Source organism: Octopus bimaculoides, chromosome 18 (assembly GCF_001194135.2).
Source record: "Octopus bimaculoides isolate UCB-OBI-ISO-001 chromosome 18, ASM119413v2, whole genome shotgun sequence".
Taxonomy (NCBI): domain Eukaryota; kingdom Metazoa; phylum Mollusca; class Cephalopoda; order Octopoda; family Octopodidae; genus Octopus; species Octopus bimaculoides.
In genome coordinates this window covers 30,642,035-30,657,904 of record NC_068998.1, presented here as the reverse complement: position 1 = coordinate 30,657,904, position 15,870 = coordinate 30,642,035, and the positions used below count along the sequence as shown (strand labels likewise).

General features: G+C 37.2%; 1 protein-coding gene across 1 annotated transcript in view; it reads left to right on the top strand.

Moving 5' to 3' along the window:
- The window catches only part of LOC106875756 (uncharacterized), a 263,867-nt gene that overhangs the window by 139,607 nt on the left and 108,390 nt on the right, over positions 1-15,870 (top strand). The window contains exons 10-13 of the mRNA XM_052974191.1: positions 4,050-5,286; positions 7,478-7,559; positions 7,673-7,747; positions 9,405-9,559. Of these exons, the coding sequence (XP_052830151.1) occupies positions 4,050-5,286; positions 7,478-7,559; positions 7,673-7,747; positions 9,405-9,559 (1,549 nt within the window). The remainder of the gene's footprint in view (positions 1-4,049; positions 5,287-7,477; positions 7,560-7,672; positions 7,748-9,404; positions 9,560-15,870) is intronic.

Sequence of the window (15,870 nt, the reverse complement as noted above, 5' to 3'; positions counted from 1 at the left end):
GCTCGAAAATCCTACAGGAGCCAGTCAGGCGGTACTGGCAACGGCCACGCTCAAAATGGTGCATCTCATGTGCCACCCGCACAAGAACCAGTCCAGGGGCACTGGCAACGATCTTACTTGGCTTGCCGGGTCTTCTCACGCACAGCCCATTTCCAAAGGTCTCGGTCCGTAGTCATCGCCTCGGTGAGGCCCAATGTACGAAGGTCTTGCCTCACCACCTCAGCCCAGGTCTTCCTCATATTGGCAATATGAGGGCGGGTGTTATCATGCAGCAGAAGAACTCCATGCTGCTGATTAGGTCTTTTCTCTTGAATAACCGTGTTGAGTTGTTCCATCTGTTGCCAACCCAATAAATCTCAAAACTACCATAATTACAGGTAAATACAAGTAAAATCAGTGAATTTGTTCACCTTTCTTCTTACACTTCTTTGGAACACTTGAATTGAAGTGAACTAAGTGGATAATCTGTAAGTTTTGAGTCATGACTGATTTGGCTCAGTTTCTTCTGACAGTTTTGGAAAATAAATATTTTAAAATTTTGTCAACATTTTCTTCCTTCAAATTGTTATTAACCCTATCTGACTCATTTTCACTATCAGAAATTGAAACATCCTATTCAATGTCTACATATTATACACATAACACTTTATTTGCTACATTTATAAAACCATTCAAATTTAGAATTGCTATTACTAAATCTGAAAGCTTAAATAATTTTTTATCATTTTTTGAAAAAATCATTGGACTTTATAAAAATAAAGAAAAATGTCATTTGGAAGATATAGCCCATTTACCCATAGTGGAAAGAAACTCAGGGAGAGCGTAACAGCAGGTAGTCCTCAGAGGAGAAATCCCCTCTAGGCAAGTGTTTTGGCCCTTAACTCCTGACACTCTAGAGGGGTCAGGCCACATCTGAGTCATGACTCCTGGATGTCCACTTGCTGTCTGTTTTAGTATGCCTTAAGTGGGATTGGTTTCTCTGGTTTCTAGCACTGTTGTGACGTGTGCTGCAGCCCTGAGAAGGGCTAAGTACTCGTTTCCAGTTGGGTACATTGGTGAGCTTTCGCATGACCCAGGTGTGAGGGTTCTTTTTTCTCCTGGTCCCAGTGGGATTCGAACTCGGATCGCCAGCTCCAGAGGTGCAGGCCTATACGACTACGCCAATCTGGCACCCGCTTGAATTGGGGCAAATTAAGCCTTATGAAGTTGGCCTTTGTTCCTCCTAGACCAGATCCAACTTGAGGCCTTCTCCACCGTTTCTCCCATGGCCCTCAAAGTTCTAGTCCTGCTTCTTCCAGAGATGGACAGCTGTTTCATGAGGCTGTAGGCAGATGAGCCCACAAAATCCCTGACGCCAACCTTGATTGTTTTGAATCTAGCATCCCTCAGGTCTCTGGCCAAGTTGGCATACATGAAACAATATTGAACCATTAACAGCAGTTTACTTAGTGTATCACATGCCACTAATTTAGTAACAATTTATGTCAATATCTTAATGTAAATATGAATAAGCTAATGCAGGCAATTTTCAGCACATTATCAAAACAAGTGCATTTTGATAATGAAAGCAGTAAGATGCCCTTTGGCATTGTACAGAAGGAGTTGAAACTAGTTTATGGTAATGCCATAGAAGATCCAAGCCTAAATTAATGCAAGCTAACAAAGCACTAGTTAATTTACTATGCAGTATGCTTTCTGTTTACAACAGTAAGCTGTGCTTAATGATTGTACTGATTCATACCGAGGTAGACTGAATGAGCAAATGTTGGACAATGTAGCTGCTGAAAACATGGATGGTGAAGAAATTTCATGAGGTTTGGCAATCTGCTTAATGCTGGGCCTGAGTGGGAGGAGATACAATATGGGTGATATGAGGACTTGAGATAAGTATTTTGAGTGGGGGTATGTAGAAGTATTACACAATCAGTTTGCCCTGAGAAGTTGAAGTCATTGCAGTTGGGATTAAAAAAAAAAGTTAGGAACCGTATGTCTTCAGGAGAAAGAATGAAGTATATTGGTGACTCTATGCCAATTAATTGAGTGGTTTCCTTTTGGGTGCAATCTCAGGTATTTTAGCGTATAGCACTGCCTCAGATATGGGAGCATATATTTTGTTGATCTTGACTGTTTTAGAGATTCAATAACTATTGTGACGTGAAGTAAGTTTTGAAATGCAGTTTTTGTTATTTTGTGACTGTGACATCTTAAGATAGGTTGTCAGTGATTGTGAGGCCTAGTGTTTGTACAACTTACAGAGTTTTATTTGCATATTTTTCAGAACTAGGTTGTTTGTGGAGTAGAAGATTGTCTGCTTTATGTGTAGGAACAGTGTCTTGTTGAAGGAGACCAGATTGACATGCTTCCAATGTTGATGATGCCTGTTTTCAGAAGATTAGTGTAGAATGTAGGGTGTTATCATGGGCACAGGAATGGGCATTGTTGGATGTAACAGCAAATATTTAATTTATGTATTAGTGTGGAGGGTATAACTGAACTTTGAGCTACACCAGATAGTATGCATCTCCGAATGCACCCCTAGCATATGTTGTGATGATACAATTTAAGTGAAACCGTCAAATCCCAAAAAACAGGACATGGAAATTCACATAACAGACATGGTCAAATGCTTTGTTGTTAAGTGCAGCAACATTGTTTTTGTCAAATTTCTTGAAAGTGTGGGTTCTCTAGGAGAGTATGTGTCCTATAGATCTTGCTTTATGGAGCTGTACTGGTGGTCATTAAGAAGACAAAGGTGAGGTGAAAGAGAGAATCTTGAAATTTTGAGAGAAAATTTCATTAAAGCTTATGACTTTTTTATCATTGTTGTAATTTCAGTTATTAATTCAGATGTACTTTTAACTCATCACTTTAAGTATGATAGTTTGCACTTAACTATACATTCTGTATACAATTTCACATAAGGGCACTGTGCATGATCATAGGCATTCACTGGCAAGACAGTGTAACAAACCATAAAGTACTAAACAGAGCTTGTTCAACAAGTAGTAAGTCAATGTTGCTGAAAGCTCAGTTATGCTGGAGTGGCTGTGTCATCAGAATGACTGACAACTGTGTACCCAGACAGCTGGTGTATGGTGAGCTCATGCAGGGCTCATGCAAATGAGGAAGGCCTAAACTGAGATACAAAGACACTGAAAATTAACCTCAAACGGAGCAGCATTATGCCACATGAATTTGAAGCCTCCGCGACAGACAGATCACTGTGGAGGTCTCTCACCTCACGAGCAGCGTCCACCTCAATCTAGTCAACAGACTATCACTGTGACATGTGTGGGCGCCTGTATGTCTCCAGTTTTGGACTACGGAGTCACATACGCTCTCATCACTAAGATTACAAACTTTGTATCAGACATCACTGGACTACCTATCACCATCCATTCTTTGTACTGAAAGTGCCTTTGAAAACTTCTCCAATGTCATAATTTAATTTGCATAATTTGTAAGTTATTTTTATTTAAAAACCTTATAAGTTTTAATGTCTTGGTTGTTGTAAGTGGAAATACTTTTTAGGGGAGGTGTAATAACGCTGAAGCCTTCCTGGAGTTGTCACTATAGCTATCAAAGATCAGACTATTCTTACCTACATGTTTCCATTAATTGTCAGTCAAGTGATGTTTTGGAAGTTCTTGCACCTGCTCTTTATGAGGGTAATTTCCAGAAAAGCTAATGACTTTTTATTTGTATTACAGTTACAGTTATAATTGATTGAAATTATTTTCTGCTCATCACTTTGTGTATGGTAACTTACACTTAACTAGTCAAGATTTAAAAACTTTATTTTTTATAAATATTAAATGAGAAAGCACATTGTCAAACAAGTAATAAATTTTAAAAAATTGAAAAACAGCCAGGTGAAAATTGAATGACTAGGTGTCAACTAAAATGATCATTGTGCTACTAGCCCTGCTGTTTCCTTTTCTAGCAAATTATGAATTCTAAAATTGAAGTGGTTTTTGTAGTCCTTGCTTGTTCTTTTACGTATTCTTTTCTATGCACATTTAAATGAAATATTTTGCTATTGTCTCAAGTTTTTACTGGAAAACACATACAGACTCAAAGGCTAACTGGTACTATACTTGAAGAAGATGTTAAAGTAACTGCAGTTTGTGACTCTAACTTGGAGAAAACTGAGACTAAATTGTCTGAATCATCTGAGGACAGCATTTCTGTATTTTCGCCAAAATCTGACTTTTTGCTATCATGCCATAATCAAGACAAACCAGATTCCAATTTAACTGATATTAAAAGGACCAAGTCTTGTGACAATTCATGCTTGGTTGACAGAAACTTGTTCCATAAAACAGCCAGAAAAGAATCAGCTGTTGCTAAATATGTTGATGATGATGATGAATATGTTGTTCCAGATAACAGTGCTATCACAGGTATTGAAAAACCAAAGAACATAAACTCTCATCAAGACAAAACACATCCTCAAACTCCAAGGACAATATTATCTGACTCTCTTTTACCATGTGGCCAAGCAAATACTTCTATTGCTTCATTGGGTCAGCCTAGTGTTGGTTGTACACTGGATAATGCAATTAAAATGATAAGCCCTCACCAATGTGATATACCTGTAAGTGAAACTCTGAAACACTGCTCTACCAATGATGAACAGCCAGAAGGAGATACTAGTCTAACAGAAATTAATAATCACTTCAACATTTTCGATACTTTTTCAGTTCTTAGCCAGAAGAAAAAAACAAACTTATTGTTTTCATTAAGACCAAATGAGTCTATACAGGAATTCCTTCATTCCAATGGTGACTGTTCCAAGTTTGTTGCTTGTAGTAATGACTTTTGTAATGCAGCAGAGTATGGCAAGATAACATCATCACAGTTAAAATACAAACCCGTCTTGAATGCCCATGATAAGAACAAAAGTGGTAATCCAATTCAGTATAACCACTGCTTATCAAAAGATGTGCTTGAACAGTTACCCAAAGATCAACTGATATCTTGTCAAAGTATGATTACAGGCATTCCAGACCAATACCAAACCTCACCACAAAGTAGTAAACATAAACTACTCCAGAAATGCTTTCAAAGCCAAATGCCACTTGAACATTCTATACCTGACAACCCACTTCCAGTCCAGCGCCAACTAGATTTCCTCAAAGATGCTCCAAAGTTATCTGAACAGTGTCCTCAACAATTGACTGAAAATTCACAGTTGAAGGAAATAAATACACAGACTCCAAGACACTCTAATCCTGAAGATTCAAGACCTGTAAAAGAAGGATATTTATCAAAGGAAGAGAACATGTAAGTATTTGCAAATTTAGTTCTTAGACATATTTTCCTTTGGAGAGAGGGTAGTTTCATGACCTTGATAGGCATTTGCACTCTGGAGAGTTTGATAAAATTGATATTCAGTTGAACTACTGTAGATTGATGCCTGCAGGAAATTCCAAGAATAAATTCAGAGGGTTGCCGTGTATATGAAAATGGCTCGGTAAATTGCTGAATCTGGGGAATAAAATACAGTAGGATGTATTTTAGATGAGTGAATCAGATAGGAAAAATATGCAAATTCAGAGAGACAGAGACCATTGTACAAGAGGCTGTAAGAAAAAAAGCTAGTGGTTATTATTGTCTGTTCGTCTTTGCTTCTCAGTACTGCATAATCTTTGCTTGTCTAGGATGTTTGCGTGTGGTTCACAGTTGACTTTTGTGTAGGATCAGCTGCTATTCATTATTTTCTGACCCTAAACCGGTAGTCTAGCTTTTTTGGTGCTATTTTAACAATGATATATATGTCAAGTCACAATGATAGATCATCTGAGATTCTTAATATACTCTTCCAGTGGGGGAGGGACAGTGATGAAGACTAGGTTGTCATGTCTTCATTGAAAGATGTTTCAACTCCCAGTTCTTGAAAGTTAAGTACAAATCCCATTGCTGGTTAATTTTTTTAAAAATGATTGGTTTGGTTTGACTTGGTTTATTTTGGAGGAAGGGGCTGTATTTCTGGAGCAAATGTTAGATCTTATAAGAATGAGGAATGTAATAGATTGGCATCCTCTTCATTTAATGAATTTGAAAGTCAGCATTTATCCACACTGGGGCCAGTACTTTCAATTTTATAGTGACTATTAATGGCAGTGCATACAACTGGATATAATTTTTTAAATTTTGGTAGTGATGTCATTTCAGAAAAGAGACAAGTTAAATTATGACTTTTAAAGTAATTTATTGCAGTTTCTTGCCTATGTTGCTTCATCATTTCTTGCACTTTGATCAATGATCAATATGCAGCTAAACTGGAATAATGATAAAGATGTGATCATTTAGTCTGCAATACTGAAACAGCAGTGATGAAAATGAATTTTAGCAGAATATTGAAACAACAGTGATTAAATGGAATTTTAGCAGAACCAACCCTGATTCCCTTGCATATCATTTTCCACAAGTGATATCTAATATAGTAATGTGTACTGAACTTTATCCTGACTTATACAATTTTCAGTTTTCAATATTTCTCTCTCATAGATGTTGTTAATTCATGTTTAGCCTTTGGTTAGCCCTGATTGCCTATGGCTAGTTGGTAGTCATTCAAACAATTAGAGTAGCTGTTTGATTGACATTCCAGCTGTGATCTTTTTTTTAACTGTCATGTATGCAGCATAGCATTATCTTTTGTGTCCTCACCCTTTTGAAGACTTGACTTGAATGATATATTTGGTTGCTTTTTCTAGCAGGTTGAACAATTGTCTAGAGGTTCCCTCATTGACTCATTTATTGCAGATTTTGCTAAGATATAGGTTTTAATCAACTGCTAAATATAGTGAAATACTAGTCAGTCAATGCACTAGCAAACTGGACCTTGATAAGCTACCTATTTACAACATGACGAACTGGCAACAGTAGTGAAATATACACACACATAATGTTTTTTTTCCTAAATAGTTTGAAGAGGAGGGAAGTTACTGAAGTCTTCATAGAGTTGTTGTAAATGATGTTGAGCTTGAACTTCTGTAGGAAGACATCTAAAGGAAACATTTAAGCAGTTAATTCTTGAGGGTTGCAGTCATGATAGAAATTCCTAGGCAAATTATTTATTACAAAAAATAGGAATGATGAGAAGAACAGTGAATGTGGAGTGCTACTTGTTAGGTCAGAATACCAGCAACTGCTATAGTAGCAGTAGAAGCAGTTGAGAGATAGCACCTTGTTATATGTGCACTGTGATATTGAGAGTTAAGTATTTTTGTCAGAGACTCAATACAGGCAGCATTCATTGACCTGTTGTATCCACTCAAAAGTAATTATTAAGCTCAATGATTGTTAGTTGCTTATACAGTTCCTTGTTCCTCAAAATAAGGATCATTGTATCTGTTTGACTAACACTTAAAAATTTAAAAATTGCACTGTTATATAGCAGATTGTAACTTGTATTTAATGTTGACTTATTTGGGGGAGCTTGCTTCTTTTATTGTGTTGTTTTGTCTTTCAGTCCTGGTAGTATTAATGCAGTCATCACTCCGCAGGTAAAGGTTACTGCTCCTTCTACAATGAATTTTGTACAGTTAGAGAAGGTAGGTACTTTGGTTTTGTTATCAGTCACACCTCTTCTGGCATTCTGTGTGTTTGTAATTTGTGATATATCTATCCACTTGATATAGTAACATAGCCTATTTTAATATTTCAGAAACTACGTTCTTTAGTGGTCAACAATAAAGTGTACACAATTGTAAAGAAGGTTGGTAAAGGTGGAAGTAGTACAGTAAGTACTTATTTATCTATCTATGTGTGTGCAGGTGTGACTTTATGGTTAAGAAGCTTGTTTCCTAACTATGTGGTCTCAGGCTCAGCCTCATTGTACAGCACTGTATACAAGCGTCTTATAATATAGTCTGTGTGTGTGTGTGTGTGTGCATGCGTGCATGAATGCATGAATGCATGCATGCGTGTGTGAGTGCATATGTGTGTGCTCTTCTCTTCACATCATACGATGATTGTAAATGAGCATCACTGTCATACAAGTGATGCTGTTTGTTTCCAGTCATGTACTGAAAACATGTCTGGCCATGGAGAAATATTGCCTTACTTGGAAATAGGTGAGGGTTGATGATAGGAAACTATCTAGTTGTAGAAAGCCTGTATGACTGTATGACTCGTGCAAGCATAGAAATTCTGTATGACTCGTGCAAGCATAGAAACATGGGCTAGATGATGATGATGATGATGATGGTGGCGGCGGTGGTGGTGGTGGTGGTGGTGGTGGTGGTGGTGCTGGTGGTGGTGGTGCTGGTGGTGGTTGTGGTGGTTGTTGTTGTGGTTGTTGTTGTGGTTGTGGTTGTTGTTGTTGTTGTTGTTTCTTCTTCTGAGGATTGGATAAAGTCTTCAGTGAGGCTTTTGAGAGTTGAGGGCATATTAGACTGTCTTTAGGATGATGAATAGAAAATAAAAAAGTGATGGAAGAATTACATAAAATACACACGCTATTTGCTATTCTTAGTTATGCTGTAGCTCTTTGTTATATACTAGATGCATACTAATTACTAGTTGATGAAGAGGTGTTATGCAACTACACAATTCAGTTGTAAGTGAAAGGCAATGACAACTTTACTCCAGTTCTCATATTAAAACGAATATTGAATCCCTGCTGTTTTCTTTTCCACTTTTGTTGGTTTGGTATCTTGTATTGCATTACTGGTTGTTTAACCCCAGGTCAATCCTGACTGAGCAAACATAATCCACACTGCTCTTGTTATGTTTGTACTCCTTTTATTCTTTTTTCATCCAACTGTAGTATTTATTTTTTTTAAGATGGGTATGATTTAAGAGAAATTCACCTGCTACTTGTAGCAGGCATAGCACTTGTGTAGATGCTCTCCTGCAGTTCATGTATTGCTAGCTGGCTGTGACTGTGGGAGTTGCAGTGAAATACTATTCAGCTGTCAAAGAACACTTATTTACTTTGATATGATATGAAAGTGAATGGAATTGAGGTAAATCACATCTAATTTGCTTGCTTTTATTTTAGTCTTGTAAAGAAATATGTCTCTCTTACATGGAATAAAAGTAAAAACCATTTTTAAAGAATTTCATTTATATGTCTAGCCCATCTGAGTGTTCACACTTTATCTACTGTAATTACAATAACCCTTGCTTTTCTGAACCTGCTAAAAATGCTGACAGTTTGCAAGTTATAAGAATAAGCCACATACTAAACAATATGAATTTTATTCCTACATTCCAGAGCTATATTTACTCTGAAACTTTCTCAACTTATAATCGATAATCAGGGCCTTGTTGATGAAATCATAAAAGAAAACATTTTTTTGTCAGAATTTGAAAGGAGAAAAGTCAACAGTTTTAGTCAACTGAATTTATATCAGTTTTTGTAATATTCATCTTATCCATCTTATCTCCCACAGGTGTATGAAGTATTTGACCAGAGTGGAAATAGAATGGCAGTTAAGTGCATTACTTTTGGTGACACTCACACAGTTACCATAGGGAGCTACAAAAAGGAGGTGATTCTTCTGAAGCAGTTGCAGTACAGTGACCGAATCATTAAACTCTATGATTAGTAAGTGATATATTCTACTGCTGCTGTGTCTTGATTGCGTAGTACATTGATATAAATGATATAACACACATTCACATTTAGTCTTTCATTTTCACAATTACTCACTCACATGCACATAGTTTCTTTTCTGTTGTTCTGTTGATATAAATTGTAATATCTGTGTATACACATACTCTCTTATACTGTCGTACTACTGAATTAATAACATTGTTCCCAGTAGTGTTGACTTTAGTGCTTTTAGAACTCTCATGCCACTGAGTATTTAGACCTGCTTGTACCATATTTCTAGCAACAATATATAATTTCTTTCCAGGCCTCCATTTCACAGTATATGAAGATATTTTGAGTTGTGTGTCTCAACTGGCACTCATACACAAGTATAAGTACTCAGAAACAGAGTTCAAATATATTTCACTACCACTACTAGCAGGGATAAATGGTGTTAATCATTAAAAAAAAAAAAGCACACACAGATCATGTAACTAAGAATCCATTAGTGTCAGGGACTCTTGCACTCATTGAAGCAGCTGATACCAGTGTCTTAGTGCTGATATGATGCAGGGGACATTTCAGCTGTCCAAATAACCAGAAGTGCTTTGCAAAACTAACAACTCACCAATTTTATAGACCTTAAATTCATCTAATTTTGTTAGTGGTCGTTGTGAAAAAAATGATGACTAACAAGGAAATTATGATATAATGGATCAGTGGTCAAGAACAGATTTCAGACTAACAAAGGCAAGACTTTCCTTTAAGATTTTCAGATATACTAAATGAATTGTCACCCTCCAAAATAACATCAATGGACTCAGGAAAAAGATTGGACAGTTGGATCCTATAATCAAATGCAAAGTGAAAACTGACTTCATGAATCATCAGCTATGACTGTAAGATAGATTTTTCAAATTGTATTGGAATTTTCACCAAGAAACACTCACAAGCAAACTGATCACCCTCAAACATGATCTATAGTAAGTTAAAGGCAATTAAAAAATTGCATGAACATGAATCGATGATTTGCAAGTTTACGAGAAACCCGTAAGCTGCATATTGCAATATGATAGGCCATACCATCAAGGTTGTAAATACTCCTTCCCAGAAGGACCTGGAGTCATTCTGGCAGGGAATTTGGGAGGCAAACAAAGATTGCAATTGCCATGCAACATGGTTAAATGAATTGTGTCAATGCCTCTCCCAAAATATATAACATCACCTGTGAGGCCCTTCTAATGGTTATTACAGAACTATTAAATAGAAAATCATTTGGGAGAGACCAGATAGTAGGCTATTAGTATGAAAAGCTCATGTTCAGCAGGAAATTCCCATAACCTTGTTTTAAAAAACAATGAACAAGGAGCTAGATATACAAGATTGGCTGATGGTTGTATGGACTACACTTGTCCCCAAGAACAAAGAGACTCAGGTGGCCAAAAACTACAGGACCATGACATGCTTAGATGCTATGTACAAACTGTACACAGGTTTCTTAAAGACCATTCCCAAACAAATTATGTGATAACGGATGAACATGCAGGAGGAAAGAAAGGAGTCTAGGGCTGTGCTGAACAGTTTCTCAAACACTACACCTTACCAAAGTACCAACTGCTCTAGTTAATGCCACTGAAAAACTGACTACAACACGATCCACTCAGCTATCACTAACAACCGAAGCAACACCCATAGTTACAAACAGAATGGGAATATTCTAGGTTGACAGTTAATCTGCAATGTAGTTTATACTGGCAATGGATCCCTTGTCAGCCCTGTTAACAAAATGCCATGGCTACATGTTGAGATATGCAGAAAAGAATAAAACTACTATCACACATACATATTTTGTTAATGACCTTAAGTTGTATTATGGTAACATGAATAACATCAAGGGACAATTAGAAATTGTCATAACATTCTCACAGGACATAGGAATGAAGTATAGGCAAGATAAATGCTCGATAGTCATCTGAGGAAAGATTGTCAACCAAAGAGAGAACATGAACATCAATGATTTGTATATCTCTCCTATCTCTAATGATAAATACTGTAGGTTACTTGGAATTAATGAAAATGTTGCATATGTTGGTACTGTGAGTAATGCACAAAACAAAAGAATACTTCCGCGGACTCTAAAAAATGTGAAACTCTGAGCTATCTGCATAGTACCAACATTGGGATAGTAATCTGGACACTTGGTGAGATCCACTGCTTGGACATCAAAACTAGAAATGTACTGACCATCACTGGTCACTTCCACATCAACAGTGACACTGATAGGATATATGTAAGATGAAGAGATGATGGCAGAGCATAAGGTCAGTCCAAACAGCCTTTGAATATCACATTGTATCACTCAGATATCAACTGAACAGTAAAGAAAAAAACAAGTACATTACATGTGTACTCAAATGTGAAAGCAACAACATCTGAATAAGTTAAGAATTCCTAAGCAGATTCTCTGAATGGCATGTCTTACATGTCTCAAAAGAAGTTGGACTGACCTAACTAAGCTGAAGCTTGACAGAGAAGCCTCATCATAGTGTCAAAACCCAATACATGGTACATATCCCACAAACCAGAGGATAACAGCAACATTGACAGGAAGAGTAGCCTACCTTGAACCTGTGATAGATGCATTACATCCCATATAGAAGGACATGGAATGTAAGGTCAATTATACTATATCAGTGTGGAAGATATTGCCTTCATCAGTAGCAGTTTCCACAAAATATTACCTTCCTCAAGACATGATATAATTGCAATAACTATTTACATTGCTATTCACAGGAAGGACTGACCTGACAGATACATCAAAGAGATGACAGAACTTGCAAAAATAAGGAATATGGCAGGAGAGGGAAGCGGAATGGTACATGAGAGAGGTTGATAATGAGAATGAAGGATGAAAGTGAGAGAAGGCAGAAAAGAACTGCTAGCACAAAGATTTAGGGGATGTGTCAAAAAGGGGAGGTTGTTGGGTATGTGGGGCAGGGAGATGAGATGTGGGGAATACTTGACAGGGCAGTTAGAGGTGTATGGACAGAGCCCAGCACATACAAGTATAGGCAAGATATTTTTAGGTCATTATATTTACTGTTATGAATAGGTCTTCTCAAGTACAGTAAATCACCAATCGTTTCGGTCCTTAGTCATCTCCTCTGTGAGGCTCAATGTTTTGAGATTAGCCTTCAATATTTTGTCCCATGTCTTCCTGGGTCTCTCCTTCCACATGTTCCATCCCCTTTAGGTGATTGGCACTTCTATATGAAGCTGTCCTTATTCATATGCATCACATGGCTAAACTAGCAGTCTTTCTCTTATGCCTTATTTTTCTCTCAATACACTAGCACTTTATTGTACATGCACACTGCGATTGCACATCCAAAAGAGCACACTAGCTACATTCCTCCGTAGTCTTCCCATGTCCTCTGTATGCAGGGCTCATGTCTAACTATCGTGTAGCATTGTGATTCATACACAAGCATCATACAGTCTGCCTTTCATTCAGACAGAGAAAATTTTTGTCGCCAACAGGTTTAATAGCTCTCTGAACTTTCCCTATACTTTTCTTGTTCTAGCAAATATCATGTTAGAACATCCTCCACCACTGCTAATTAGGTCATCCAAGTTACAGAAACTATCTACTACCTCCAGAGTATTGAACAAAATCGATTTCCTATGTGTCCTTACTGTTCATTGCTCCTCCATATCTTTCACATATAAACACTGCTTTCAAACAGAGCCATTTACCTGAAGAGAGAAGAGTACTATCTGTTTTCCTGCTTACTAGAACTTTGGTCTTTGCTATGTTGACTTTAAGGTCCTTTGATTTCTGATTTTCCTTCCACATCTGGAATTTTTTTCCAAAGTTTGTTACAAATTCTACTATGAGAGTGAAATCATCAGTATATGGTAGTTTCAAAAGACAGCCAGGCTTAAATTCTTTTCTAGCCAAATAATTAGGAGGGGACTAAGAACATAACTCAAGCAAACTCTTAAATTCATTGTTGAATTCGTGGCTAACTCTTACCTTACTGACCACACTCTTGTACATGGCTTGTATGACTTTCTACCCCTAGCTTCTTCAAGGACCACTATATCACAGCAAGAGACTCTATCAAAGGTTTTTTTTCTAGGGATATGAATGCCTAATACAATAGTTTACTCTTAGCTAAATACTTCTAAGATAGCATCCAAAGTACTTCTTCCCAGCATGAAACTAAAGTACATCTCAGCTAGCTTAATTCTGTTCCTAATTAATTGGTAACTTTCATGACCTTATCTAGCAATTTGAGACCTGTAATTATTTCTCTTTACGACATCCAATTTTACCCTTGTAACAGCTGACTACAATGCTGCTACACCAGTCATTGGAGATGACGTCTTCCTATATAAACTGATTAACATTGCTAGATATTTTAAGCATCTCAGCAATAATTCTTGATGGACCAGAGATCTTCCCTTTCTTCATATACTTAATTGTCTAATTTATCATACTGCTGTCAACTAGGATAACTGGTCTCTCTATTGGGTTCACATTGAAATAGCTCTCTTCTTCGCATACATTTTTCACATTTAATAGCCTTTCATAGCAATTCCATGCCTCTTTTTTTCAGAATCACTAAGTCAAGCATGCCATTATTCAGCCATAAATATTCCTCACCCACATTGATTCTCTCTTGCAATCTGGAACATCTTGTGCTTCTGATCCTCATACTGTAAGATACTGACTGGCAAACATCTTCCTTTCTGCTTCTACCCCTGCTAAATAAACCTGTCATCTAGCTTCCCTTTTAACTACCTGATATGATTCTTTGCTACCTCCATTTTTCAACACTTTCCAAACCCATCTCTTCTCTTTTGTGACTCTGTTTATCACTGTTCTACCACTATGTCACCATTGATTTAGTTGAAGCTTTGTTCTAGCCACAGATTTAGTGTATGTTATCCTGTAAGAGCTTCCATTTGTTCTCTATGTTATACATCTCTGTCTCTTTCTCCTTGCCAAATGCATTAATTAAAACATTTCTAAATTTTTGACTGTTTGAACAATCCTTAAGCTTGGTCCTTCTAGTTATTAACCATTAACCTATGTTAAGTTGTACATTCTTCACCTGAGAAGGACTTTGCATTTACAAGCATCTGGTTCTTCCTGTTTCTGGTGAGAATATAGTCAATCTGGCTTGTGTGCTCACCAGATTGATAGATGATTGGATGGCTGGCTGATTACTTTCAGTTAGTGTTGCTGACTAACAAGTCAGTAGCATCACAGAATTCCTGCAGCCTTATTCACTCCTCATTTCTAATACAAAAACCATAACCTCAATGCAAGCCATAAAATCCATTGGAGTGCTGCCCAACATGCCCATTGAAGGTACCAGCCGCAATAATAAGGACATTGTCTTTCATTGTTGAGGTAATCTGCAAAAGGTCTCATAGAAATGGTCCTGTTCATCTTCCAGTCCACTGTGTAGAGCATATGCAGATATAAATGTTGTCATTGTTATATTATACAAGATTATTCTTAGCTTAATAATCCTATCACACACCCTGAGTACATCGATCAGATCACCTTATCCACTCATTTCTCTGCCAAAAGTAGACTTACACCACCCACCCATGTCATATTCCCCATTTAGAAGAATTTTTATCCACTTTCTTTGCCCACAAGTAGTCTAGTTGAGGTTTCTCTCCATTATTCCTTTGCACACAGTATACATTTACATGTCTCCAGTTAAGCATTTCACAATCTCACCAACAATCTGCCAACATTGATTGTGGCAGCTCTAAGATTGTGGTCTTGAGAAAGTAAAAGGGTAGTTTGAAGACTGTTTATAACAGCTGGAAATAACATTTTTGTGGGTACTTGCCTGGCTGCAGCTGGTCCTTATCCATATCGGTGATAACAGTTATTGGCTACAGTCTGAATTAAATTTCCTTCACTGCCACAAAGCCTTCATAGATAAGTAACTGCTAGCAGAGGAGTTGAGTAGATAGAGAAGAGGAAGGGGAATTCTTTTTAGCCATTAAACAGTTATTGACAGTGGCAAGGTTATGGGGCATAACTTAACAATATATATATCAAAGGGGTAAGCTGGCAGAAACTTTAGCATGCAGGGCAAAATGCTTAGTGGTATTTCATCTGTTTTTACGTTCTGAATTCAAATTCCCCCGAGGTCGACTTTGCTTTTCATTCTTTCAGGGTTAATGAATTAAGTACCAGTTGCGTACTGGAGTTGATCTAATAGATTTGTCCCCTCCCCAAACATTTCAGGCCTTGTTCCTAGAGTAGAAAAGAATATATATATATATATATA